General features: G+C 49.1%; 1 protein-coding gene across 19 annotated transcripts in view; it reads right to left on the bottom strand.

Moving 5' to 3' along the window:
* LOC142821585 (uncharacterized) overlaps window positions 1–27,996 on the bottom strand; it is a 54,314-nt gene that overhangs the window by 12,143 nt on the left and 14,175 nt on the right. For 9 of the 19 annotated variants that reach the window (XM_075912972.1, XM_075912973.1, XM_075912976.1 and 6 more), the window contains 2 exons: window positions 23,518–23,718; window positions 14–4,495 (listed from right to left, as the gene is read on the bottom strand). In XM_075912972.1, the coding sequence (XP_075769087.1) occupies window positions 3,573–4,495; window positions 23,518–23,718 (1,124 nt within the window). In that variant the 3' untranslated portion in view covers window positions 14–3,572. Of the gene's footprint in view, window positions 1–13; window positions 17,286–17,775; window positions 17,865–23,517; window positions 23,719–27,996 lie in introns of those variants that run through there. The other 10 variants (XR_012898304.1, XM_075912990.1, XM_075912984.1 and 7 more) reach the window with 8 other exon arrangements.

Raw genomic sequence — 27,996 nt, 5'->3', positions numbered from 1 at the left:
ATTTACACTAGGCTTGATTGTAAATACAAGTGATTTTATTAAGCACAAGCAGTAGGATTAAATGGTTTTAAGTGAAAACAGGCAGAGCAAAGCAGATTGCAAATTTAAAATAACAGAAAATGCATAGCTAGTTCTAATATTAAAACTCAGTACAAACTTACCCTAAAACTGTTTTTATTTCAGCTAAACCTCTAAGTCAGGAAAGATCTTTCTTCCTGGGATCTGATTCATTTTCTTGGGAGAGCCATGCCAGTCAAAGAGACTGAAAAACTTTGCATCTTCAATAGACTTCAGTCTCTTTCAGGCGGAAATTCTGATTTACATTCTCCCCTTCCATGGAAAATTATCTGGTCAGCCCCTACCAGTTAGGGAGGTCATATGACTTCCTAAGACCAATCACTGCTAAGACTTAAAGGGCAAAAGGGGCTGTTTACAGGTGATTATCTAGACTTTGAGGGAAATACTCTTGATGACTTTCATTTGCACATTTAAAATCATAAAGCATTCCATACTCCATATCTCTAACTTTACATACAAGAGTGATACATATACCAAAATAAGGGCTACCAATCTAGTTGATTATAACATTGAGATTGATAGGTTACATGAGGTATTTTGTCCAAAGCATCTTCGAGTTATGCACATTTGTGTCCATAAATCAATTTTATAAAGCATGGGGGGAGGGGAACTTTCACAAATCATTCTACTGAAATTTCACTAGCTGGTTCTAATATTTTAACATGATTATCTAATAATTTATGTCCCACCATTTTAATCAGTTTATACCTGGAAAAATGTATACACTAGAATTTCACAACCCCAACTATGATAAGAGGGTCCTTGCTGGTCAGAAAGGTAACAGCCTAAGTTTCCTTTAATCTTCTAGGCTCTTCCCTTTATCTGGAGGTGATAGATTGGATCACCTTTCTCACAGCTCTAGATTGCAGTGTGAGACTGGTTTGGAATGTTTCAGGACATGATTGTGTTTTTCCCAGCTTATTGATGTGGGCAAGAGGAGAAGAGAATGGGGGTAGGAAGAGGTGGGGTTGGGTTGGGTGTTTGGGCGTACAGATGGAGTTGGGAGCAGAGCCTAAGGCAGAGTAGGAGTTAAACATTCCTCCTCCCCACTTCAGGAACATCTTTGCTATGAATTAAGCCTTTCAGGTACTGATGACCCATACTAAGAAAATATGTGTTCCAAAGACTTAAGATAGCAGTTTATTGAATCTCTGTTACATGCCTGCATCAGAAACATTGTAATTTGGGTGTGTAATTTGTTTCCTTAACAATTTTACTCTAAATCTTTTTATTTCATTCTTTTGATTATAGATTCTAAAGGACTGGTACAGTGTGCTCTTTTGGGTAAAATGTACGTTATAAATTGACCCGGGAATGGGGTTGGTCCTTTGGGTCTTAAAGAATCTGCTCAGATTTGGTAAAACTGATTTTCATAATCTCTCATTTGTGTAAGGTGTGGTACTGGTTGTGGCACAGGAGAAGCTGGCACATCTAAAGGATTTCTTGTGTGTCTACTTACTGGATAGTTGCTTTACAAATGAGAGGATCAAAGCAGGTGAATTGCTTAGAGATAGGGCTACTTAGAACCCAAGTCTGGGGGTCCACAACTGTAAAGGTTTGATGCTTTACAGTGGAGGACCCTCAGACTTGGGCTGTTGTCACGTTACTGGATTTTGAGGGGAGCAGCTAGGTCGCTGCTGCACCCATAGGTGGGGGTGTTGGCCCCAGAAAATGGTATAAAAGGGGGCCATGTGGGGTGTTGAATAGAAGTTTGCGGTCTGCTGATCCTGTGTACGCTATTTGTATGATTGTGTGATGTCTGTGTGTGTAGTTAGGAATCTGTAATCTGTGTGGAGACTGAATATTTCTCTGCATGTGGTTGAGCATTGAGCAGAGCCCGGCCTATGGACAAGCTAATCAGCAAGGCGCCTGCGGGACAATGGCACTCAATGGGCCAAGGACACACCTAAAGAATGAGTAGTAACTCATACCTAAGGCCTACCAGCAGGCAACACAGGAATAAGGTGGACCAGGTGACCTGCTATAGCCAAGAAGAGACCAGGAAGGAGGGATAAATAGGCCATGTGGTGGTCTCCATTTTGTTCTCAGCTCAGCACTTCATCCCAGAGGCAGCATTGCAGGGATTGAAGAGCCCGGAAGACCTGTGAACCATCCTGATCCTAGGATGTGCAACAAGAACTTTTAAACCAGCAGCTGTAACATCTCTGCTAGAGCCTGCATCGAGAACTGGGAGATTCGATGCATGTAACATACTATTCCTTTAACAACCTTACCCTCAGGCTTTTCTTTACTGTAATAATGAACCTTTAGATGTTAGATGCTAAAGGATTGGCCCAGCGTGATTTGTGGGTAAGGTCCAGAGAGTAAATTGACCAGGGATCTGTGGCTGGTTTCTTGGAACCGGACAGAACTTGTTCGGGGTAGGTGGGATTGGGTGCTAGGACCCCCCACCTCTGTATGAGGCCCGGGACCATCTGGGGCACAGATATTGCTGGGATGTCGGAGGGATTTTGCTCGTGAGGCTTCAGGCAGGCGGCGGAAGCGCTCTGTGGGACTGGTTTGTGGCCTGTTTGGAGAGGTCACCAGTCTGGGGGCTGTAAGGAGCCCTGGATTTGAGCAATTCACCCTGAGAGGACGCCCTCAGCTGTGCCCAGACACAGCCCGCTCCGTCTCAGTTGTAAGTAGCCCTGTCTCTAAGCAATTCACCTGATTTGATCTGCTCCGTGGTGCCCCCAGAAAACCCTATTACATTAAAATAGGGTCTCTCCTCTTTGTGTTCTCTGAATTGAACCTTTGCTCTCTGTCAAAGCAATTATAGAGGTTCTGTCTTATGTGAACTGTCTGATGTGCAATAGGGTGTGAGTGTTCACTGAAGCTTCTCTCATACTCAGGGCAGCTATACAGTGTTCCATCCAATTTTTCCCACACACGTGCGGAATGAATTTGTAATGGGCACCAAAATGGAGGGAATGCATAACATACCTATTGATGCACAGAACAAAATTCATGTGGTAGAGGTGGGCCTTGGGTGGTTGGATTGTAGGAAGGGGGTACAGGGCTGGGACAGAATGGGAGAAAAGCTAGAAGTGTGGGTTTTGGGGTGCACTAAAAATGAGAGGTTTGAGGTACAGTCTACTGAAGGGCTACAATGGGGAAAGAAGATTCCCACCAGCTCTCTTTCCCCCAACTCAGGTGGTTGTAAGGAGGGGGAGAGGCACCTCTCCCTGCCATGACAACTCTAGGGCTGGGGCCATGGAATAGCTACTGGTCATGGGATAGCTACTAGTCCACTGGCCACAAGTTAGTGCATAGAGGCATCTCTTTCCACCACAGCACTTAATAGATTGCTACACATGGCCATGCAGCTTAAAGAGGACTTAGGTTATACAGTTCCTCGCCTATGTTGATTCTTTGATATTCAATGAGGTTTGCATTCTGACTGAAGGTTTTGCCAGTCAGAGCAGCAGAAAGTTTCTCTCTGGTGTAGATTCAGGTCTGCACTTTGACAGACGCTTTTGCCACAGTCAGAGCAGTTATAGTCTCTCTCTCGTGTGCATTATTTGATGTTTACTAAGGCTTGAGCGCCAACTGAAACTTTTCCCACAGTCAGAGCAGTCAAAAGGTTTCTCCTCTGTGTGTATTCTTTGATGACTAATAAGATGTGAGCGCCGACTAAAGCTTTTCCCACAGTCAGAGCAGTTAAAGGGTTTCTCCTTTCTGTGTATTTTCTGATGACTAGTAAGATTTGAGCGCCGACTGAAGCTTTTCCCACAATCAGAGCAGTCAAAGGGCTTCTCGCCTGTGTGGATTTTCTGATGTCGAACGAGGTGTGTGTTCTGACTGAAGATTTTCCCACATTCAGAACAGTTGAAGGGTTTCTCTCCTGTGTGGATTCTCCTATGCCTAACAAAGCTTGACCTCTCACTGAAGCTTTTCCCACAGTCAGAGCAGTCAAAGGGCTTCTCTCCTGTGTGAATTCTCTCATGACTAATAAGATGTGAGCGCCAACTGAAGCTTTTCCCACAGTCAGAGCAGTTGAAGGGTTTCTCCCCTGAGTGTATACTCTGGTGTACAATTATGGCCTGTCTACATTGGAAGATTTCCCCACAGTCACTGGAAGTACTGGGTCCCTTTTGATGGTCGATTTTCTGTTGAACTGTTTCTGTGTTTCTTTTTACTCTTCTTCTCTTGTGAGTAGATTTACTCAGCCCCTGAACCAGATGGATTTGTTGCTGTCTTTCTGGGCTATGCTCACTCTCACAGGTCTCTCCCTGCTCACGTCTCTGGAAAACATGCCCTTCAGATCTTTCCAATAGCATCTCACATAGAGATACTTGTTCCTGTCCTTCCTGAAGAAGACTCTCCTCACTGTTCTCCCTCAGCGTCCCATCACCTGCTGGAATAGAGAGATAATCTAGACAGGAGTAATTTTCTGTGCTGAGCCTAAAGGAAAACCCTGAAAGGGGAACAGAAAAGGGGGATCATATGCAAATAATGGTTTGAAAGATTACATAATCATGAGCTGAATTCATTCTCCTTCCTCACAACCCTTCCCCAGAGGAGAGAATCCATCCTTCCCCCATACTCTCTGACAAGAGTTAAAGATAGACTGATGGATCAGTTAGACTTGATGGAAATGCATAAGTGACATCTGCTATGAGAAGAAATTAGTTTGAGTCAGTTTAGCCAATTGCTCAACTGTGTGGCTGTTGCCGATGATCTCCCTTTCCTCACAACTCTTGCTTTGCCCAGGAGATTGTGTTACCCATAGATAAGAATTCAATATGGAGTTTGCTTGGGTTCCATTTTAATATCCCTCCTGTACAGGCTTTTTCCACCAAAATAGCCTTTACACTCCTCTCTAATGCTTTTGCACCCCTCTCCTACCTATGCACCCAACCCTCTTTATGTTGTGCATGCAGTATGCAGGTGCACACTGTCCCATGATTCTGCACACCACCCTTTTGTTTTGCACCCCGTTTGCTATCTCTGTTTTCCTGCCTCAGAGGGTTTATAAGCTGTGCTCTGAGGGAAACTCAAGTTCGTCTGTCTGTCTATCCGTACATGTGTAGGTTATTGTTTTCCCGTGACGATCCACCAATTTGTTATCTGTGGATACTGGATTAAGATTGGTGAGGCTAGGCCTTGGTGCGGCAGCCACTGTGTGTGTGAGAATGCTCCACACATTGGATTATTGGCCGGTGCCAAAAGGACTTGGACTCTTTTATTCATCCTTAATCTTAACCACTGGATGGATCTATGAAGTCGAAGGACTGGTAGGAGCCTTGCCCAGAGGAACCGTACCACGACGAAAGCATGGATCCATCGGCTCCAGATGTGCCGGTCCAGTCGGATCAACTCCTTGGGGGGATCTCCCTGCTGTCCTTCCTCATGGCTTTAAACTAGCCATGAGGTTGTAGGTCGCAGGCCTCAATCACTGCTTCCTATTGTAACGTATACCTTTTGTGTCAGGGATCTATCTATCTTCTTTTTCTTCTAGGAATAGGGTGGGATCGTTTCTGTTATTTGTTGCTATTGTGCTTTACCCTCTTCAAATGCATGATTTGGCCCTAAACTTGTATTTGTCTGATTTGTGACAACAATCCAGCGGTGATAGAGATATGCAGCACCAGGCCAGATTTGTTCTTCTGTGCAGAGACACCCTAACATCCTTAAATTTCCCAATTAGTCACATATTAATTGATTACCTGAGTCTCTGGAGTAACAGTTGCATGAGCTTTGGAGACTGGAAAACCTGCTTGGGGAGTAATTAACCAAGTGCTGGTCCCTGAGGTCCCTGCCATTACTGCTTCCAGACCCAGGATATGAGTCACCAACCCAGAAAGGTTCCTTCCCCACCTGGCAGAGATTGGATTCTGAATAGTACAAGATCCAAGGACATACTTACCTGTGGTAAAGATTCCTTCCCCTGCCTGAGGAATGGCCCAGCTTATTCTCTGGGGTAACTGAGTGCTCTGCTGCACCCCGTAGAGCAGTGGTCCTCAAAGTGTGGTCCATGGACCACTAGTGGTCTGCAACAATCTTGAAGGTGGGCTGAAGGCTTGGGACTTGCCTCCCAACCTCCAGTGTGAAGCTAGTGCTGGCACTATGGCTCCTAGCTCCTACCCCCAAGGCTGGAGTGCCAGCACCAGCTTCCCACTACAGGGGATGGGAGGAGAGCAAGCCTTGCGGGCCGAATATGACTTGAGGGAGAAGGAAATGGCTCCATGTGCTGCCACTCCCCCTTTCTCTGGCTGGAAAACACCTAAAGCAGTGGTCACCAACCAGCAGATCAGGATCTACCGGGAAATCTTGGAGCCTCTGACTGGTGATCCTGACTGGTTTGGCCAGGAAGCTATCAAGTGCTGGCACTTCAGTTGCTCTTCCACCCACTGTCATGCTGCTCCTGCCCTCTGCCTTGGAGCTGTCCCTTGAGAACCTCCTGCTTGCAGTGCAGGGTGTGGGATGGGAGGAGAGAGGAGGTGCCGATGTCAGGGTCTCCTTCCTCCCTCCACTCCTGTACCCTGTCTGCATACAGAGAGAAGGGCATGGCGGGAGCTTGGCAATGCAAATCTCTCTCACTCACACACTGTGCGTGTCTGTCAGTCTCACAAACACACACTGTCCTGACCCAACACGTACATTGGGTATTAGTCCTACTTTTACTGTTTGCAAAGTGGGTTTTTAGTTTTTAGTTTTGTGCGTATTTCCTAACATGCATTTCTTTTATGCTTAAAATTAATTCTTTGAGAAGTGAGCTCTAAAAAGCCCAACCTGTCATGTCCAGAGTAATTGTCCTGATGGTGGTTGTGGTCCTGGAAGTGGCTGGCATATCCCTGCAGCCCCCATGTGCTGTCCTTGCGTGCAGGGACTGCTCCTGCAGCTCCCTTTGATCTGTAGTAGAGCACTGGGGCCAGTGGAGACTATAGGGTCAGGGCTTGTTGTGGATGTGGAGGGATGGTGCACACCAGGTGCTTTGGTTGGTGGTGGTGGGGGTCTGCCTTGACTGCTGCTGGCTGTCCCAGTGCTCCCAGGGTTGGTGGGACTTGAACCCACCACCCTGCACTCCCCAGGGGAATGCCTCAGTCCCCTAGGCCACTCCAGAACCCACCTCATCTCCATTCCATCAGAGGGTCCCTTATCTTGCCTTCCTAATGTGGGAGCCAGGTGCATCCCTGAGGGAGCTAGTGTTGGGTGTCTGGCCACTCTCATGGTGGGGTGGAGGGACTTAAGCCCTCAACCCTACACCACCCAGCAAATGCCCTATCCCCTAGGGCACTCCAGAACCCATCCCTCCTCACTCTCTTCCCACACTCCAAACCTCTTGGCCCAAGACCAGAGCCGGCACCCCCCAGCCTGGTGAAAGTGAACGAGATTCAGAGAGGAAGGGAAATGGAGTGAGCAGGGGGTGGCGTCGGCAAAGGGGATGGAGCAGGGGCAGGGCCTCAAAGAAGGGGTTAGAAGGAAGCCAGGCAAGGGTATTTGGGTTTGAGGTAGATCTTACATTGCACTTAAATTGAAAAAGCTATCTTGTGGTTAAAAAGGTTGGAGACCACTGACCTAAAGGCTTTCCCTGCTGCTCCCATTAGCCAGAATTATGGCCAATGAGAGCAGTGAGGGCGGTACCTGGGAGCAGTGGGAGGCATGGAGCCAGATGAAGGACTCCCATTACCTTCCCACTGAGATCCCATATCCCTATTCCTCTCACATACTCCCCTCCCGCTGATACTCTGCATGTCCATCCCACTCCTGCACCCAACCTTCTCTCCAGAACCACTGCCCTCAACCCACTTCTGCACCCTTCCTAGACCCCTCACTCCCAGCCCACTCCTACACCCCTTTCACCCAGACTGCTCCTGTACCCTAGCTCTCATCTAGATCACACACCCCCAATCCTTTTTTTACACCCATTTTGTCATCATAGATGGTTGGCCTGTGGTCTACAAAAGGTCTGCATTGAGCAGTGTGGGCCATGGGCCAAAAAGTTGAGAACCACAGCTCTAGGGTACAACTAAGTCTCCCTCATGGCCCATTCCATTTCCCCACCCATCGCAGGCCAGGATAGGAACAAGCTACTCAAAAGGTGAGCTCTAGTGAGGGTTTGCAGGTCTGACACCATTGCCCACAGATAGATTTCAGACTGCAGTGGCCACACCGCAGGTCACTAGAACTCTGAGAGAAAGGACCCAGCAATTCTCCAGCTTCAGCTACCTGAGGGCTCTGTCCACAAAGCTCCTGGCTAGGGTCCTCGGCTCACCCTACTCATTGGCTGAGATGCTCTACTGCAATCAGAAGGAGACAGAAGAAGTTGCCTGAGCAGTGAGGTGAATCCTTGGCTGGATGCTTCGACCCTGCCTATGATCCACACTTCTAACCTCTGACTGCTTGTGGCTAGGTGGGCTCTGCCATTGCCCATAATAGCTGCTGCTTCCATGGCTGGCTATGGCGGTGTTTGGATTTGCTGCTTCTTCAGGGAGTGTGGCTGTTGCTTTAGCTGATCTCCCCTTCTGCTGCCTTGGTTCTACTCTGCCAGCAGCAGCAGCAGCAGCGTATTTGTGTGGTTTCCAGCCTTCCTCTTGTGGCCAGCCCGGACTGCCATTTCTTGTTCCTCTCAGCTGCACAGAATCTACCATTCACATTTTTCCCATCTTGTGGGCGCATTCCTCACACCTTCAGCCAGACCTCTTCTCGGATCTTCATCTAGTGCTAGGAAGATCCCCTTGTGATGTTACAGGATTAAAATATGACCATGTAGGCCATCTGAGCTACCACTGTTAAACAGTGTCAACAAAACTTGTGCAAAGTATGTTATGTCAGTGGGAAAGTTCTGATGTGATTGTGTCCTGTCAGTATGTAGACATCATTTTTGTACCTCAAGTTATGAACATGGACCATGCACCAGTATTTCAAATATGGTCACTGCTGTGGAAACACCCACAAAGTAGTTTCCATCCAGTCCAGCCAGCACACTGTGAACAGAACATTCAGAGAGATGGTCCATCAACAAAACTCACAGGCCATGGAAATCTCATCCCTACCAAACTGACTTTCTCATAGACTTTTTAACCAGATAGTGGGCATCAGAGCAGGCAAGGGCATGTGACCAGCTCATGTGAAACTCAACTCCATCTGGTCCCTGTGCTTTTCAACTCACAGTGCTGAGGGCTTTGGTTGGAACAATGAGTTCCTCTCCACCTGTGTTCCCTGTAAGCTGTGCACACATGTGGCTGCACAGGATTCATGCGACAACTAGCTGATCAGCAGAGCCCGCACAGCCAGCAGCATGTGTTGAGGTACCCATCCCCCACCTTGCACTGTTCTGCAGCTTCTCCCAGGAGGGACCCTCCTGCTAGCTACATAGAGTAAGAGGTCAGTGCAGATCTCAGTGTGTTCCCTGTGCCTCTACCCCAACTCCACAGAGCAGGACAGAGGGGGATAGAGCCTGGATCAAGAGAACTCCGAGCTGCTTCAGTGTGAATGGTGACAGCCTGACTTTCTTAGAGCAGCGCTTTGCTTGTGAGATGTCCCTAGCAGCCAGTTCACAGTCTGTTTCTCTCTCACACAAACTCTCCAGCCCTCTCCCCCAGTGCCCATCTGCACAGAGCAGGGCAGAGGGGACAGAGCCTGGCTCAGGGAGACCTTTGTCATGGTCTGAGGTCTGCTCTGAAGGGGGAGCTCCTTTCTTACAGAGGTAGGGCCCTGCTGAACCTGAGATTTCCCCACCCACCAGCTCACACAGTCTGTCTATAAGGATATGTCTAGACTGCACGATTTTCCAGGTATCCCGAAAAACTCCACCATGTCCACGGAATGCACCTGCTCTTCTGCTTTTTTTTTTGCGGAAGAGCGGATGTGCTCTTTCGGAAGCCCTGTCTTCCTCGCACCACGAGGAAGAAGGGATCTTCCAAAAGAGAGGGCTTTTTCCAAAATTTGGCCCAGTGTAGACCAAATTTTGCACACCTTTTTCCCCAAAAAACTTGTAGTCTAGACATAGCCTCACTCACACATATACACACTCTGTGGCACACACACAGAGATGGGTGCACACACAACTGTCCTTCCCCTGCTCATGACCCCATCTGTGCAGGGGAGGGGAGACAACAGGGCTCAGGGATGAAGCAGGACAGCTTGCAGTGTCTTAAAGAAAAAGCGCATGAGGTTTCCCAGAAACTTCCCCGCCAGCAGTCACACCACACCACACCCTCTCTCTGTCTCACACATCGTTGGAAGGTAAATATCATCTCTGTGTCTCTCAAAGATACACACTCTCTTTCGTACTCACTGCATGCAATTATATTATCATTGTTACAGCTTGGCACTATCTGCAATGCACTTACAGGGTGTGTCTAGACTGGCAAGATTTTGCCCAAAAGTGCCTGCTTGATTCTTACCAACAACCACAGGACATACCACACTAATACCAACCCTGGTACCTTCCCTTGCAACAAACCCCATTGCCAGCTTTGTCCACATATTCACTCTGCTGATACCATTATTGGACCTAACCAAGTGAGTTTTAAGATCAAGAAAACATATTCCTGCGCATCCAGAAATATAATTTATGCTATCATGTGCCGAAAGTGTCCGTCTGCTATGTACGTTGGACAAACGTCTCAGACACTTTGCCAAAGGATCAATGCCCACAAAACAGATATCAGACAGGATCACAAAGAAAAAACAGTTTCTTGCCATTTCAACCAGAAAGGACACTGTCTCAACAACTTAACTACCTACATTCTGCTACAAAAACCTTTTAAATCTGCACTTGAAAGGGAATCCTCTGAACTGTCATTCATGCTAAAATTCGACACTCTCCGGGGGGGGGGGGGGGGGGGGGTTGAACAAAGACACCAACTACCTTACCCATTACAAAGATAGCTTCCCCAATTATCACCTCTAATACCATTAGCTCACAGACATCTACCTTTCCCCACCTCTAATATCATTAACTCACAGACATTTACCTTCCTCCTCCCCTCCCCCCGCATTCCCCTTCTGTTCTGAAATGTGATTTGTCCTTTTCATATGTGTTCATTTTTTTTTAATTGTATCCTTTGGTATATATGGTTGTGACTATTTTCTTCCGCTATTTGATCTGAGGAAGTGGGTCTTGCCCACGAAAGCTCATCATCTAATAAACCATCTTGTTAGTCTTTAAAGTGCTACATAGTCCTGCATTTTGCTTCAGCTACACCAGTCTAACACGGCTACATTTCTATTACCAATCTTACATGAGATCGTCAGTGCTTTTGCGGAAATTCAAGCGACCAGTGTAGACAGCTGGCAAGTTTTTCCACAAAAGCAGCTGCTTTCCCGGAAAAAGTGGCCAGTCTAGACACAGCCTGGATGTATCCTATTGAGATGATTCTAACTGCAGGACAGAGACCATCTTTTGGAAGCAACTAGACACTTATCAGCAGTTTAGACACTTATCAGCGGTTTAGTCCATCAACAGCTCAAACCTGATGGAAGAAAGTTGCAATGTGTGTCTGTATTTGATTGCATCCCTAACAGTGACACCCACGCTGTGACGTAGTGGGGGTACCTGGCTGGTTTCTATGCTGCTGGCTCTGGGGTAACCCTCACTGGCTGCCGTGGGTACCACGACCCAGCAAAACAGGATGAGTCACTATGCAAACCAGGGGCCATACACCCCCCATGGAGAGGAACAAAGGAAGGTGGAATGCTGCCCTGGCTCGGGGGCAGGGCTGAAAGAGTGTTAGTTACTGTCTGAGAGCATGGAGGAGAGCCTAGGGAAAGGGGCTGGAGTTTAGGGGCCCAGTCTCCCTCATCTCAAGGGGGCCTGAGGCATCCTAGCCCAGCTCTGTGACCAGACTACATCTGTGCTGTGCTGTATCCTGGAGAGGCAATAAACTTCCTCTATTCCACCGGCTGGTACAGTCTGTTTGTGCCATTTCGGGGTGCAGGAGACGGGGGACCCCCAACGCGCCGTCACACTGGTGTCAGGAGTGGGATGCACTGCACCCCGTGGATGGAGCTTCCAGCGGCGAGCGACAAGGCGCAGTAGAAGCAAGAGCCCTGGAGCCAGGCGTGCTGGAGACAGAGCGAAGCTGTTCCTGGGAATCGTGGGGCGCTGCAGCACTAGACTGGTGAGTCTGCACCGAGGGGACGCAGATGGCCTACGCCCGACTCTTGAAGGCAGAGCTGGTGGAGCTGTGAAGAGAGAGGGGCTTGCCTGCGCAGAAAGCAACCAAGGCCCAGCTGATTGCCCAGCTGGCCACAGGGCCAGGATCTTGTCCCCAGGGGAAGCAGCCAGACCCCCCCTGAGAGTGTGTCAGGCTCAGAGAGAGGGAGGAGCGCTGGAACCCACCGGAGAGATGAGACAGCGTCTCCCGGGAGGCCTGCAAGTCATAGCCCATCTAGGGCAGGGGCCAGCCCAGCGGAGCTACGGCGGCTGGAGATCCAGCTGCGGATCAAGGAATTGGAAGTAGAGGACCGAGAGAGGGACCGCCAGGACCGAGAGAAGGAACGCCAAGATCGAGAGAGGGACCGCCAGGACCGAGAGAGGCAGCGGCAGCATGAGCTGGCCATGGCAGAGCGGAGAACTGGCGGGGCACCGGCTGCGCCAAGTGCGGATGGGCCCCAGGGTCCCAGGACTACCAGATGCTTGGAGAGGCTCGTGGTGGCCCAATTGAAGGACATGGGTGACATTGACGGGTTCCTCAGTGCCTTTGAGAGGGCTTGTGGACTGCAACGGGTTCCCCCAGCTGACTGGCTGCAGGAGCTCATCCCCGCACTGAGCCAGGAGGCGGCCGGAGTGCTCAGTCAGCTGGAGGACCTACAGCCAGGGGATTACAACCAAGTCAAGGAGGCCCTGCTGCACAAGTTCGGGCTGACCCCCGAGATGTACAGGAAGAAGTTCCGGGGGGTACAGAAAGGGCCACGGGAGACCTATGTGGATCTGGCCTCCCGCCTGTCGCAATACGGCCGCAAGTGGGTGTCTCGAGTCAGAGCCCAGACCGCAGAGGAGCTGCTCAAGCTGGTCCTGATGGAGCAGTTCTATGAAGCGTGCCCACCCAAACTGAGGCTGTGGCTCAAGGACCGGAGGCCAGAGAACCCCCAGGAGGCCGGGAGGCTGGCGGACGAGTTCACGGAGAGCCAGTCCGGGTGTGAACGGGAGTCCTGGAGAGAAAAGGAACCGCGCAGAGACCGGTTCTCGGCTGAGCGACCGAGGGAGTCAACTACGGGGCGAGACCAAGGAACAGGTCGTCTGTGCCCCAGAAAACCAGCCAGGTACCCCCACTACGTCACACACGCCTACCTCATAAGGTTAGGCCAGCTTGCTGGCACTGTAAGAATACTCTGTAGAACAGACATGTCAAACTCGAAGCCTACCTAGGGCTGCACAAACGAAAACTGAGAGCTTTCAGGGCCACCTAGGATTCCCAGATGGTTTGATCAAAAAAGAAAAAATGTGTTGAGAAAAAAAGCAAAATTAGGTGCTAGGCAGAAAGCACCAATACCCAACACCTGGCAACCTTAGGGTCACCAAAGAAAATGTACTTTGTCGGAAAGTTGTAGTTATTTATTTTATAGATTATGTTTTAGGTATATTTTTCAATATTACAATAATTTGATGTGTATAATTATTTGCTCATATTAAATAATTTTTAAATTAATTTTGCATATTTTTTAATTTAAATATAAATTTAAGGTACTTTTAAATTTAATATATGATACATATCTTGTTTTGTTGAAATAAAAACAGGTATAGACCATGGTTAATCTAATAGAATAGGCTTCTGTGGAAAATTTCAGATACTTTGTAAGTTTGAGATTTTGCATCAAGATATAATTATTCATGCAATTGCAAAAAATTTATATTTATTGACAAAATAATATACATTTTATTATTTTATTGGGGAATAAATAAGTAAAAAACCAAAACATTAACAAAATAACCCCTTCCTCTCCCCCAGAGCCAGGCACTCCCATACCCCCGTTCTAACCCAATCTTCCTCCACTCCCCCAGAGCCAAGCTCCCCCAACCTAACGCCTCTCTCCTCCCCCAGAGCCAGCCTCTGCATCTAATGCTTTCCTCCTCCCCCAAAGCCAGCCCCCCCCAACCTAATGCCTCCCCCTTCCCACAGAGCCAGGCCCCCCAACCTAATAGCTGGGTCCTGGAGTTGATGTTGCCACCTGAGGCACTGGAGCAGCGTGAGCACAGCGGCCAGCTGTGAGCGCCTGCTGGAGCACCCAGCTGGCCAGAAGCACATGTGCAGAGCAGTCTGACCGGCTGTGAGCACCTGCTGGAGAGCCCAGTGCAGAGTGCCCAGCTGGCCATGAGCAGTTGCTGCAGTGAAGAGCAGCCCAGCCAGCTGAGAGTAGGCACCTGGCCATATGCTCCAGGCAGCCAGCACTTAATTCTTTTATAAAAATATTCTGGCAGGTAGTAAAAAATTTCGATTGGGCTGCATGAGGCCCGCCAAACGCCAGTGTGATATATCTGCTGTAGGACAGTGTTCTTCAACCTTTTTAACCAAAAGATCACTTTTCAAAATTGAAGTGCAATGTAAGATATACCTCAAACCCAAATACCCTTGCCCCACTCCCTTCCTGCCCCTTCTGAGGCCCCTCCCCTGCTCCACTCCTCTCTCAGGCCTCACTCTATTCCTCTTCCTCACCCATCCTCACTTACCTTCACTAAGGCTGGGATAAGGATACAGGCTCTAGTCTTGGGCCAAGGAGTTTGGAGTGGCTCCAGAGTGGCTCTGGGCTTAGCCAAAGGTGGGGGATTGGGGTCCAGGAGGGGTTTCAGGGTGCAAGTTCTGGGAAGGAGTTTGGGTGCAGGGGGACTCAGATGTGTGGAGTTTGGGCAGGTGGTTGAGTGCAGGAAGAGGTTCAGGGCTAGGACAGGGGTTCAGGAAGCAAGCTCTGGCTGGGCATAGTTTAACTGAGACAGCTGCTGAGTGGTGGACCAGTGGAGTTCAGACAGGCTTACTCCTACCCTGGCCCTGCACCACTTCTGAAAGCAGCTGCAATGGATAACAATGACTCCATGGCTCCATGTGTTACCCTCATCTACAAGCACTGAGCCCATAGCTTCTACTGGCCACAGTTCCCTGTTATTGATCAATGGGAGCTGCATGAGTGTTGTCTGCAGGCACGGACAGCATGTGAAGACCCCATCCTCTGCCTCTCTCAGGGGTTGCAGGAACATGCCAGTCACTTACAGGAACACAATTCCCACAGGGATAATTACTCCAGCCACGACAGGTTAGGCATTTAAAACTCATTATTCAAATAATTAAATGTAAGCATGAGAGAAATGAAAATTATGAAATGCACAGACAAGTCAAACCCCCAAAATAACCCACTTTACAAGAAGTAACAGAAGTAACAACCACCCCCAAGAATGTGTTAGGTCAGGAGATGAGGGGGGGAAACAGCGTGTGTTTGTTAGAATGACAGAAACACACACAGTGTGTGAGCGTGACAGCAATCTGCTTTGCCAAGCTTCCTCCGTTCCCTTCGGTCTGTGTGGAGATAGAGTACAGAAGTGGGGGGAGGAGGGACACCCTGATGTCAGCGGGCTCCCTCTTCTCCCTTACACACCCTGCAGAGCAAAGCACGAGGCTCTGGGGGTGGGGGACCACTCCAAGGCAAGAGCAGCATTACTACAGGGGAGGGGTGTGACGGCGCGTTGGGGGTCCCCCGTCTCCTGCACCCTGAAATGGCACAAACAGACTGCACCAGCTGGTGGAATAGAGGAAGTTTATTGCCTCTCCAGGTTACCGCACAGCACAGATGTAGTCTGGTCACAGAGCTGGGCTAGGATGCCTCAGGCCCCCTTGAGATGGGGGAGACTGGGCCCCTAAACTCCAGCCCCTTTCCCTAGGCTGTCTCCTCTATGCTCCCAGCCAGCAACCAACTAACTCTCTTCCAGCCCTGCCCCCCAGCCAGGGCAGCATTCCACCTTCCTTTGTTCCTCTCCATGGGGGGTGTCTGGCCATACTGGTTTGCATAGTGACTCATCCTGTTTTGCTGGGTTGTGGTACCCACGGCAGCCAGTGGGGGTTACCCCAGAGCCAGCAGCATAGAAACCAGCCAGGTTCCCCCACTATGTCACAAGGGGCAATTGAAGTGCCAGCACCTGATAACTTCCTGGCCAAACCTGTCAGAGGCTTTAAGACAGGGGTGGGCAAAAAGGTCTCTGCAGGCCGAATCTGGCCAGCCAGGCAGGGTGGATCCAGCCCACAGAGGCCCTGCTGCTCCCCTGCCCCCAGGCCTTAATTGGTGCTTTGAAGCTGCTCACTGGGCAGGGAGGAGAGCAGAGGAGGCTTTGCGTGCTCCCCCACCCACAGGCCAATCAGAGCACTTCAAAGAGAAGGCTTCCTGCGCTCCCCAGGCCCTGATTGGCTTGAGGGTGGGGGAGCGTGCCAAGCCTCTTCCAAGGTATGGGTGCCTAGTGGGAGGGGGGGGCAAAGGGGCTCCCCCACCCCAGACCAATCATGGTCTAAGGGTGGGGTAGCCCTGCCCCTTCCAGTTTAGGCTCTGCCCCTTCCGGGGTGGCATGGAGCTTCTTCAAAAATTTTGAAGCGGCCCCTGGGCAGAAATTATTGCCCACCCCGGCTTTAAAATCTTCTGGTAAATCCCGATCTACTGGTTGGTGACCACTGCTGTAGGAGGAGGTTGGCTTTGTGGAGTCCTTCTGGGAGGTTGCCTGGCCTGATGAGGGTTGAGGCTCAGAGATGGGGAGGAGCAGGAAAGGCATCTGCTGAGACTACCCCAGGGGATCAGGGGCAGCAACAGGGCTCTGTAGCTGCACCTGCCCAGCACTCCTGGCACTTAAAGAGTGAGCCAGGATACCAGTGACCTGCCCTGCCTGGCTAGCTGAGGAATCTCCAAGGCCTGTTTTTAAACCTAGCAGCAATAGTAGCTGAGTGCACATGTTCATGGACTAGCTGTCTTTTTGCCTAGTCAAGTCATGGTGGTTGAATGTGGCTCCTAATCCTGATCATCTCTGCCTCCGCAGGGAGTGCCGGGAGAAATGGGAAGAACTCTGGGTCCTGGACGAACACTGAGACTGTGCTGCTTTTGTCCACATGAGGGGGAATGGTTTGTGGCTACTCCTCGTGTGCTTGGAGAACAGGAAGAAAGAAGAAAGCCCTTGGTCTCCTAGAAGAGGACAGCGCTGCTCTTATGGCTCTAGAGCAGATGAGAGAGAAGGCGAGAGTCTTCTACACCAGCCATTTCTCTCCAGATGAACCAATCTCTGAGCGGCCCTGTGGGATGCAAGCCTGGTGGTCAGCATGGGCACCCAAAACTGGCTAGAGCTTCCTCTCACTCTGGCTAAGTTCTCAACATGGTTAGTTGTATCCTGCACGGACTGGTCCTGCCACTAGCCCCCTATGTTCCCAAGTTACCCCCCCCCCATACCCTATTTCCTCATCACATGACCTTCTTCCATGTGCATGTGGCCCTTCACTCCCTCATGCACAGCTGTGCAGGCAGACACACTAGAGGGAATGATGCCCAGATGAAAGAAGGTGCTTAAGGAGCAGCCGTGCAACAGAACAATCCAGCGAAGGAGCGGCTGCCTGGAAAAACATCTACTGCTGCAGCAGCCCCCCAGGGCATTAGTGCTGCTCTTGGCAATAACTGATCCCACCCAGCAAGAGGGCTTAGCAGAGGCTAACCCAGAAACACCACGGGCTTCTCTCTGTGTCCCCACAGAGCAGCACTGATCTCAGCAGCAGCTTGACATGAACTCACCAAAGGGCTCTGTGCTCTCTGCATTCCCCAACCTCCCCAAGCAACCGACACAGCAAAAGCACCATTCCGCTGGCAGGCCAGAGGGATTTCTAAGGAAAGGGAAAGAAAGATAAGGAATAAATGGGGAGTGGCAGACTGGAGAGGGGCAAATAGAGGAATCTCTCAGGGCCACTTTGATAGCTTTGTGGTCCTATGTCCATCTTCACTGCCGCCCAGTTTTCTGAGACGACCAGCAGCTTGCTGTATTCCTTTTGAGATGTTTCCTCCAAAATCTCAGAGCTGCAGAGACTGCTGTAGGACGATCAACTGGTTATCTTATGTGTTTGTACATGAATGCAAGAAGCCTGGGAAACAAATCAGAAGAATTAGAAGCCCTGGCCCAGTCAAAGAACTATGATTTGATTGAGACTTGGTGGGATGACTCGCATGACTGGAGCATTGTCATAGAAGGGTATAAACTGTTCAGGAAGAACAGAAAGGGGAGAAAAGGAGGAGGAGTTGTATTGTATGTAAGAGAGCAGTATGATTGCTTGGAGCTCCAGTACTTAGAGGGAGAAAAGACTGTTGAGAGTCTATGGGTTAAATTTAGAGGTGGAATCAACAGGGAGGATTGTTGTGGTTGGTGTCTGCTATAGACCACTGGATCGGGTAGATGAGGTAGACGAGGCTTTCTTCAGACAACTAAGAGAAGCTTCCAGATCACAGGCCCTGGTTCTCATGGGGGACTTTAATCACCCTGACATCTGTTGGGAGACCAATACAGCAGTACACAGACAATCCAGGAAGTTTTTGGAGAATGTTGGGAATAACTTCTTGGTACAAGTGCTGAATGAACCAACCAGGGGCCATGTGCAGCTTGACCTGCTGCTCACAAACAGGGAGGAACTACTGGGGGAAGTAGAAGTGGGTGGCAAGCTGGGAAGCAGTGATCATGAGATGGTAGATTTCAGGATCCTGACAAAAGAAAGAAAGGAAAGTAGCAAAATACAGACCCTGGACTTCAGAAAAGCAGACTGACTTCCTCAGAGAACTGATGGGCAGGATTCCCTGGGATGCTAACATGAAGGGGAAAAGAGTCCATGAGAGCTGGCAGAATTTTCAAAAAGCCTTATTAAAGGCACAGAAAGAAACCATCCCGATGCGCAATAAAAAAAGCAAACATGGTAGGCGACCAGATTCGCTTACCAGGGAAATCCTTGGTGAGCTTAAATACAAAATGGAAGCCTACAAGAAGTGGAAACTTGGACAGATGATTAGGGAGGAGTATAAATATATTATTAAGAATGCAGGGGAGTAATCAGGAAGGGGAAAGCACAATTGGAATTGAAGCTAGCAAGGGATGTGAAGGGTAACAAGAAATGTTAGCAATAAAAGGGTAATCAGGGAGGGTGTGGGGCCCTTACTGGATGAGGGAGGTAACCTAATGACAGAGAGTGTGAGAAAAGCTCAAGTGCTTAATGCGTTCTTTGCCTCTGTCTTTAGACAAGGTCAGCTCCCAGACTAACTACACTAGGTAACGCAGTATGGGAAGGAGGTGGGCAGCCCTCGGTAGAGAAAGAACAGGTTAAGAACTATTTAGAAAAGCTAGACATACACAAATCCATGGGCCCAGATTTAATGAATCCAAGGGTATTGAGGTAAATGTCACTACAGAGTGTTTGGCCATTATCTTTAAAAAAATCGAGGAGACTGGGAGAGATCCCGGATGATTGGAAAAAGGCAAATGTAGTGCCCATCTTCAAAAAAGGGAAGAAGGACAATCCAGGAAACTACAGATCAGTCAGCCTTATCTCAGTCCCCAGAAAAATCATAGAGGGGATCCTCAAGGAATCCATTTGCAAGCACTTGGAAGAGGAGAAAGTGATCAGGAATAATCTACATGGATTCACAAAGGGTAAGTCATGCCTGACTAATCTATTTCACTTCTATGATGAAGTAACTGGCTCTGTGGATAAGTTGGTGGATGTGATGTACCTTGACTTTAGCAAAGCTTTTGATACGGTCTCCCACAATATTCTTGCCAGCAGGTTAAGGGAGTATGGATTGGATAAATGGACTGTCAGGTGGACAGAAAGCTGTCTAGACTGTTGAGCCCAATGAGTAGCGATTAACAGCTTGATGTCAGGTTGGCAATTGGTTTCTAGCAGAGTGCACCAAGGATTGGTTCTAGGACCAGTTTTGTCCAACATCTTTATTAATGACCTGGATGAGGGGATGGATTACACTCTCAGCAAGTTTGCGGATAACACTAAGGTAGGGGGAAAGGTAGATATGTTGGAGAGCAGGGATAGAGTCCAGAGTGACCTGGACAAATTAGAGGATTGAGCCAAAAGAAATCTGATGAGGTTCAACAAGGACAAGTGTAGAGTCCTGCACGTGGGACAGAAGAATCCCAAGCATGTTACAGGCTGGGGACCGAATGGCTAAACTGCAGTTCTGCAGAAAAGTACCTGGGGATTACAGTGGATGAGAAGCTGGATTTGAGTCAACAGTGTGCACTTGTAGCTAAGAAGGCAAATGGCATATTAGGTTGCATTAGGAGGAGCACTGCCAGCAGATTTAGAGAAGTGATTATTCCCCTTTATTCGGCTCTGGTGTGGCCACATCTGGAGTACTGTGTCCAGCTCTCGGCCCCCACTATAGGAAGGATGTGGACGCTTTGGAGAGGATCCAGCAGAGGGCAACCAAAATGATTAGGGGGCTGGAGCACATGACCTATGAGGAGAGGCAGAGAGATTTGGGCTTATTTAGTCCGTAGAAGAGAAGAGTGAGGGGGATTTGATAGCAGCTTTCAACTTCCTGAAGGGAGGTTCCAAAGAGGCTGTTCTCAGTAGTGACGGATGGCAGAGCGAAGGAGCAATGGTCTCAAGTTAGAGAGAGGGAGGTCTAGGTTGGACATTAGGAAAATCTATTTCACTAGGAGGGTGGTGAAGTACAGGAATGGGTTACCTAGGGAGTGGTGGAATCTCCATCCCTAGAGGTTTTTAAGTCTCGGCTTGACAAAGCCCTGGCTGGGTTGATTTAGTTGGGATTGGTCCTGCCTTGGGCAGGGGGCTGGACTCGATCTCTTGAGGTCTCTTCCAGCCCTAGGATTATATCTCTTCAGCTCCTGAAAGCTGCTCTCTGCTACCAGATCTGCTCTGAGAGAGGAAACCTCCTGCCTGAACTCCTCTTGCACAACCCCTTTATTGTGGCACAAGTGGTGGAGGTTCCTCAGGGCCCCCAGAGGCTTGTCTTGGCTGGTGTCACCAAAGTCAGTGGCCTTCTGGAATATGGATGATGGGACTGAATGGACCCTCCTATTCTTGCCCAGTGTATAGCACTGCAGACACAACATATCATCTATGATGTACTCCAGGAGGTAAAGGCTGCCCTGTCCCCTGCCTTTGTGGCTCTTCTTAGGCAAGGAGTTCCCCACCTGCCCCTATCAGCTGGTTTGCTTAGCGCTTGATGTCAGGCTCCTGCCGCATCAGTTCCCACTCATTGCTCTGAACATCACATTTTACCTGACTCATACTGAGAACCTTCATCCCATCCTCAGAGAAGCTCTGCACATTCACATTGCTCCTAGTCATTCCCTTGGACTCATGTTCTGCCCAGTTACACACTGGCTAGACATGCTGCCTCCTCTTCAGGATGAGGTGCTGTGGGGGTCCAGCCTGTGTTCTGTCTTCATTCCCCACCCCAGCAGGAATTACAGTTGGCTGGGCTCTGTCATGGAGCACGGGCATGTTGCTGACTCCATTTTCAGCCTTCCCTGGCACTTGTTTGTTCTGGGCAAGAGGGAGACCTAGGGCTCAGACCTGTCTGTATCTGGAATGTGCCAGGTTTCCTGCATTTTTGCCTTCACATTTGTATTTACTCACTGCCCACATAAGGCCCCACAAGTCTTCAGGCCTTCTTATCAACATCCTTCTCACTATAGTAAAGTAGTCCCACCAAGGGCATGGTAGGAGGTGTATTCTGGGACTTGGGTCAGTAGGATTACATCTTCAACCACATGTTATTCCAAACCATCTTGTTCAGTGTCCAATCAGCAATACTCAATCCTGACAAAGAATAACTGAAAATAACTTGATGAGAAAACCTGACCACAGGATGTATGAAACAACATGGAGTCCACTGGACACAAGGGGTATGAATGTCTGGATGGGTAAAGCAAAATGGTCAAGAAACAGTGTTTAACCCGGTGCTTATTTTCTGTTCGTGCTTTTCCGGAATGATGTGCACCCATCCTCCCATAAAAAGACAAGAAGGTTGGGAATGGAGGACTTGCTAGAGCCCTCGGCAGAACAGTATTAACCAATGGCTGGGAAACAGAACAGGCCAGGCCTTGGCAGAATGGTAGCGCATTAGGTACCAGCTAATCAGGTCAGCACATTCCAGACAGGGAAAGAGGATACAACACACACCAATCTCTGCAGTAACTGCAAATATATGTTCCTAAGAGATGGCAGAAGAGCACACAGATCCCCATGTAAATCAGGGGAGAATGAGGGGATAAGGATGTTTTGTTCCAGTGAGCAAGTACAAGGATAATGGGGGGGGAGAGGGGAGCACCATGTGAAGCACAATATTCACCTTGTTTGTGTCAATGTATGAAAGGGGAATTCACAGAAGGGGCATGTTCGTGCTGGCTGAGGGGCGCAGCATTCTGATTGCTGACTTAGTCAGTACCATTGTTGGGGTAGGACACATCTCACTGTACCTGTGCCCGAGGAGCTGGGACACAGCACTTGACTCATTTAACAATAAACCTGGCTGAGCACCTTAGCCCACAAATGGATCCTGTGTCCTTCTATAGCAACAAGTGCAGCTGGCATCAGAGCTCTGGAAAGAGCCACACTGAGCATCTGTAACGACGCTCTGTGGAGCCAGCAACAATTCATACGGCACTGCAGCCGCTATGGGATGTGCAGATTATCAGTCACAGCCGCACCTGGGATCCCCAGTGTAAACCAAGACCCCACTGTGCTACCAGGGTGTTTATATGGAGCTGAGCATCTCCCCTATTTAATGTATTTATCCCTCCCCAGCCCTGTAAAACAGGGACTTACTATAAACAGCTATTGCAGAGTCAGAGGACTGGGGCATGTGCAGTGTAAGTGACTTGACCAAGGTCACATGGGAAGTCTGTGGCATATCAGGGAATTGAACACAAGTCTCTAACACCAACTGCAGTGCCTGAAATGCAAAATGAATTTACTTCATGTTTATCTACTACAGAGCTACTCCCTGCAGAATGCTTGTGGAACACAAACTGCCTCCCTTAGCCCAGCATACAGCCCCTCTCACTTGCAGGAACGAGCATGTCAGAGATCAGCCACAGGCAAGTAAGGACTCTGGGAACTGCCCTCTCCATCCAGGGGCTCAGCACATTGGCACGAGGAGTACCCTGCAGGCACTAACAGCAGCTGCACCCAGACCCACAACTCTGGACCCTGACATCCTGCCTGGGCCCTTCCACTGACACCCCCGGCCAAGGCACCACATGGGCAAGATAGTGGGGAAGTACATTGAGACTTAGCTGTGGGAAGAGCAGCACCACTGTTATGTCCCTGAACCTGCTCCCCATGCGAGGGGTTGTGGAGGGGACAGTCTCTCACACATGAGCCAGGATTATTGGGGCTGATACTCCTGCCATTGGGAAGCAGGGGGCAATGAGGGACCCTGAAACAAATCCAATCCAGCTGCCTTAGAGCCCACCCAGCTTCTGACACCCAAGAGGACAGGAATCCTTACCCAGCCAGTTCACAGCCTCATAATTCTCCTGCATCACATCCCTGTAGAGGGCTCTCTGACCTGGGTTCAGCAGAGCCCATTCCTCCTCAGAGAAATACACAGCCACCTCCTCGAAGGTCACCGGCTCTGCCACAGCCATTTTCTTTCCCTGGCTCTGCAGGCCATGGGCCGCACTGGAGCAAGACATGGGTGTTCTGCAGCCTGGAAAGGGGAAAAGGGCAATTGGAGACATTTCAGAAAGGGACATTTCAGAAATTGGAGACATTTCAGAAATTCTTTCCACACCCCCATTCTTCACAGAATCTGTCCCTGGTGACACACATGCCAGACTCTGCCATTGTGGGAAAATGCTTGAGTCTAGATATTCAATAAACAATGCACACAAGTTAGATCCCAAATCCATATTCATTTATGTCAATGAAATGAGTTTCAACATAACTGCACCTGAAACAATGGGACTCGATTCTAAGTGTTTCTGATTTTAAAAAAGCCACAGATTCACCTGCCTGAATATGAATTCATGTATCTAAATTTAGGCTCCTATATTTAAAGCCCTTAATCTTCTTCCATTTGTTTGTAGCACAAGCCTAGGCCCTCATCAGGACTCAATAGACTGAGATACTTTATAAAACCTCTCAAGAACAGATTTAGTGAAGTCAAGGTGACCATTCAAATATTTTAAATTAAACACACCTGCTGAAAATTTATAGGATAAGATCCTAAGTTTCACAGGATGGGGTGGGGAATCATTAGATGACACTCTGGTTTCATGTGTGTCACAAGCCATTATATGTAATCCCATTACCCCAACACAAATGTTTATTCCCCCAGAGAATATTTTCTAGAAAGTCATCAAGTTTTGCTTTGAAGACATCAGTAGATGGAGAATTCACCAGTTCTTCAGTTATTTGATTCAGAGGCTAATCATTTTCGATTATGCAAATGAAACATGGGATATTTAAATCCCCACTTCATTTGCAATTTCAAAGTGTCTAATTTACATCCATCTGTCGAAAGAGGGATATAATCTAGACACAGCTATACAGTGGAAGCTTTCACCCTTTCACCCTATTTTTTAAGCAACAGTATATTTAAACTGAGCAGAGTGACCATTGAAATCTGTCAGATTTAAGGTGCTGTAACTTGCGAGCTTTGACGTCATAACTTTAATGTCATGTCATGGAAACAAACCCTTCATAAAGTAATGGAATAATGGGAAATGGGGGTAAAAATCCTACGTTAATTCCTTTAGTTTGAAATGTTTTAATTGCTATTCCATCACATTGTAAAAATGAGGTATGTACATGCCAATGAGACAATCAGATGCAAATGCCAGTTACAGCAAAATAGTACTGCTAACTTCAAAATCAGTATCATACTGCTAATAATAATGTTTAACTTCACATCTGAATCAGTGTTATAGTATTGAACTTGTAAACAAACCAGTTCAGATATCTCCCTTTCTAATCAGATGATGAAATTATGATACAATTATTTTGTAGAAGGATGGCTACTTTTAAATCCATTATTGAACATCCTGGGAGTAATGCACACAAACCCACTAGACTAGGGAATGTTTTAACATCCCTGGACATTCAATAATAGATTTTAAAGTAGCCAACCTTCTACAATCCCCACATAGGATACATTTACAAACTCCTTTTAAGCAGACACAGAAACCCATCAGGGAGTCTTTTAGACCCCAAGAGCAGGTCTGGCCATTACAGGGTTTGGAAGGGGCTTTATCTAAAATATTTCATGGCATCAAGTCCAATTTAACAGGCGAATCCATCTTATCAGGCAAGGAAAAGCTGTCTTGTCTAGTCCCTGGGTAAGATTGTGCCATTCAGATCACAGCCCTGGGAAGCAGGCCCTGAAATGCCCCATCCAGGAAATGGGAAACTCACCATATCTGCCCCCATACCTCATTTTTACCAGCAATGTAGAGGGCTCCCTGTCCCCATCACCTCTGCCCCTCTGTTCCTGGGGTTTTCCCTCTGCTACTAGCTATAGGCCCAGATCCTGTTCTAACCTTCCCCCCACCTGTACTGATTTTGCACCTTGCCCCCTCTCCTGTCCCTGCAGCCAGATGTGTGATCCACTCCTACAGTCAGTTTTCCCCTTGCACAGATTTGCCCCATCCCCACCCATGGTGGTTGCTCAGCTGCTCCTGGGGCAGGGCCACATGGCAGATGGCTGCCCCATGTCTTGGAGCAGTGGTACAGTGGTACAGCTGTCCCACTAGGACCGCGGTCACAAACAGGTCGATGGCATCCTGTCCGCCCCGCCCCGCCCCCATTTCCCTCCCACCCCCGAGAAGCCCCACTACCTACCTCAAGTGAAAATGGAGGTAGTGTCAGCTTCCCGGGGATAGACAGAAGTCCTGCAGCTTAGCGCCATTTCCGGCGATTCCAAAAGTGCGCTAGCTGCTCTGCTGGATGTACTGTGGGAGGGAGCATCGTCTCCCTGCACCACACAGGAGGGGTGAGTCAGTCCTGGGGCAGGCATGTGTGGGGCTTCCTTGCATGGGGGGGGTTGGCCTCGGGGCAGGTGTGCGCACGGGGCTTCCCTGCGCTGGGGGGGGCAGATCAGACCCGGGACAGGCGTGCGCGTGGGGCTTCCCTGCGCGGCGGGGGGGAGGTTGGCCCCGGGGCAGGTGCACGCGGGGTTTCCCTGCACCAGGGGTGTGTGTGTGTGTGTGTGTGTGTGTTTGGTCCTGGGGCAGGCGCGCACGTGGGGCTTCCCTGCGCCGGAGGGGAGGAGGGGGGTCGGCCCCGGGGCAGGCACACACACGGGGTTTCCCTGCGCCGGGGGGGGGGGGGAGTGTAAGTTGGGCCCCAAGGAGGCACATGCTGGCTTCCTGTGGCGGGAGGTGAGGGAATCCTGGAAGGAGGCAGATGCAGGGGACTCTCTGCCTCCATTGCCCCCCCTGCCTCCTGTTCCCACTCCCCACTGCCCAGTTCCCTCTCCCTAACCACAGAACTCTGTCCCCATTCCCCTGTCCCCAGCTACAGAACTCTGTCCCCACTGGCACCCTGTCCCCTGCCAAAGCACCCACTAGCACCCTTCCCCAGTACTATGTCCCCTGTTCCCACCAACACAGTTGGGGCCACATTAAGTGAAGCTTGGAGGGGGTTGGAGGGTGGAGGAGGGTTTTTTTGCATCTCACTTGTGTGGCCCCAACTAACTTTTCTTGGGTCAGTGACCTCTGACTCAAGACAGGTTCCCTGCCCTTCTCAGAAATAAAGACAATGCAGAAACTTTTTGTTTGCCACAGTATTTTATTTAAAAATGAAGCCTGGCCAACAAACCCCCGATTGGAGCTAAGAACCCATCTGGCCACAGCATCATAACACTCCTGCGCTCCCTTTTCCCCCAGACACTACATCGGAGCCTGTTATACACTGGGACCCCCTGCCCTGAGCCCCTCACATACCCCAACCCAAATTCCTGAGCCCTCACATCCAGAAGTCTGTGGCTTGCTTAGTACCCTAACCCTACACCTGACCCCAACACTGCCCGGCCTGGCGCCCTCTCCCCGAGCCAGTGTCCCCTTATCCACCTTCTCCTGCATCCAGATTTCCTCTCAGAGCTTGCACCTCTCACCCCTTCCCATGCCCAAATCCCTCATTCCCACCCCAGAGCCTACACATCCTGTCTCAACCCAGCAAGGTTTCAGCTAGACTGCAGGAGTTTTTCAGGATTCCGGAGATATCCCAGAAAAACCTCTTCTGCATCCAGGGATGCATTTGTTCTTCCACTTCTTTTAGTGGAAGAGCAAACATGATCTTTCGGTCACCTCTATATTCCTCTTTCCACAAGGAATAAGGGGACTTAGAAAAAAAGGGGGTTTTCTGACATTTGGTCCAGTCTAGACAGGCCAAATGTTGGAAAAACCTCTTCCTACAGAAGAATTGGGGGAAAAAAAGCAGCGGTATAAGGGTTGGGGATAGCAAGTGATGGAGAGGAGAAGAATAGAGAGGGCAGAGCTTCAAGGAAGGGGCGAGGCGGTAGATCTTGTTCTGTCATTTAAAAAGTGATCTTGAGTGTGAAAAGGTTGGAGACCACTGCACTAGGAACAGCCGCACTGTGGCCTTGGTCTAGCTCTGACAGCCGCTACATGGCTTACCCTGGCCCAGCTCTAGTTACAAAGGGGTTAGATTAAACTCTTGCTGAAGGCACTTCTCTATTTTCAGTCAGACATTATTTCACCCCTTCTGCCACAAGAAACATAGCACTGTTGTTTTTGTCTATATACACATGTACATATTTGCATTCCCTTGTTTTTGCATTAACTTCTAGAAATATGTACCATATTAAACAGGTTATTTTCCATTTTTAGATTAATTTGAATTATTTTCTCCATCTATGCAATTGTTTTCACTTTAATATCTATGTAAATTACTAAAAGGGAAGTGTAAGTACAGAAGGCAAATAAAGGCATCAGAAGGGAGCTGAAGTGTTCCCTTTTGTTTCTGA

The sequence above is a fragment of the Pelodiscus sinensis genome, chromosome 31, assembly GCF_049634645.1.
Source record: "Pelodiscus sinensis isolate JC-2024 chromosome 31, ASM4963464v1, whole genome shotgun sequence".
NCBI classification, from domain to species: Eukaryota; Metazoa; Chordata; order Testudines; family Trionychidae; genus Pelodiscus; species Pelodiscus sinensis.
Note: the sequence above shows the minus strand (reverse complement) of the source record. Positions and strands in the feature narration are given on the sequence as shown.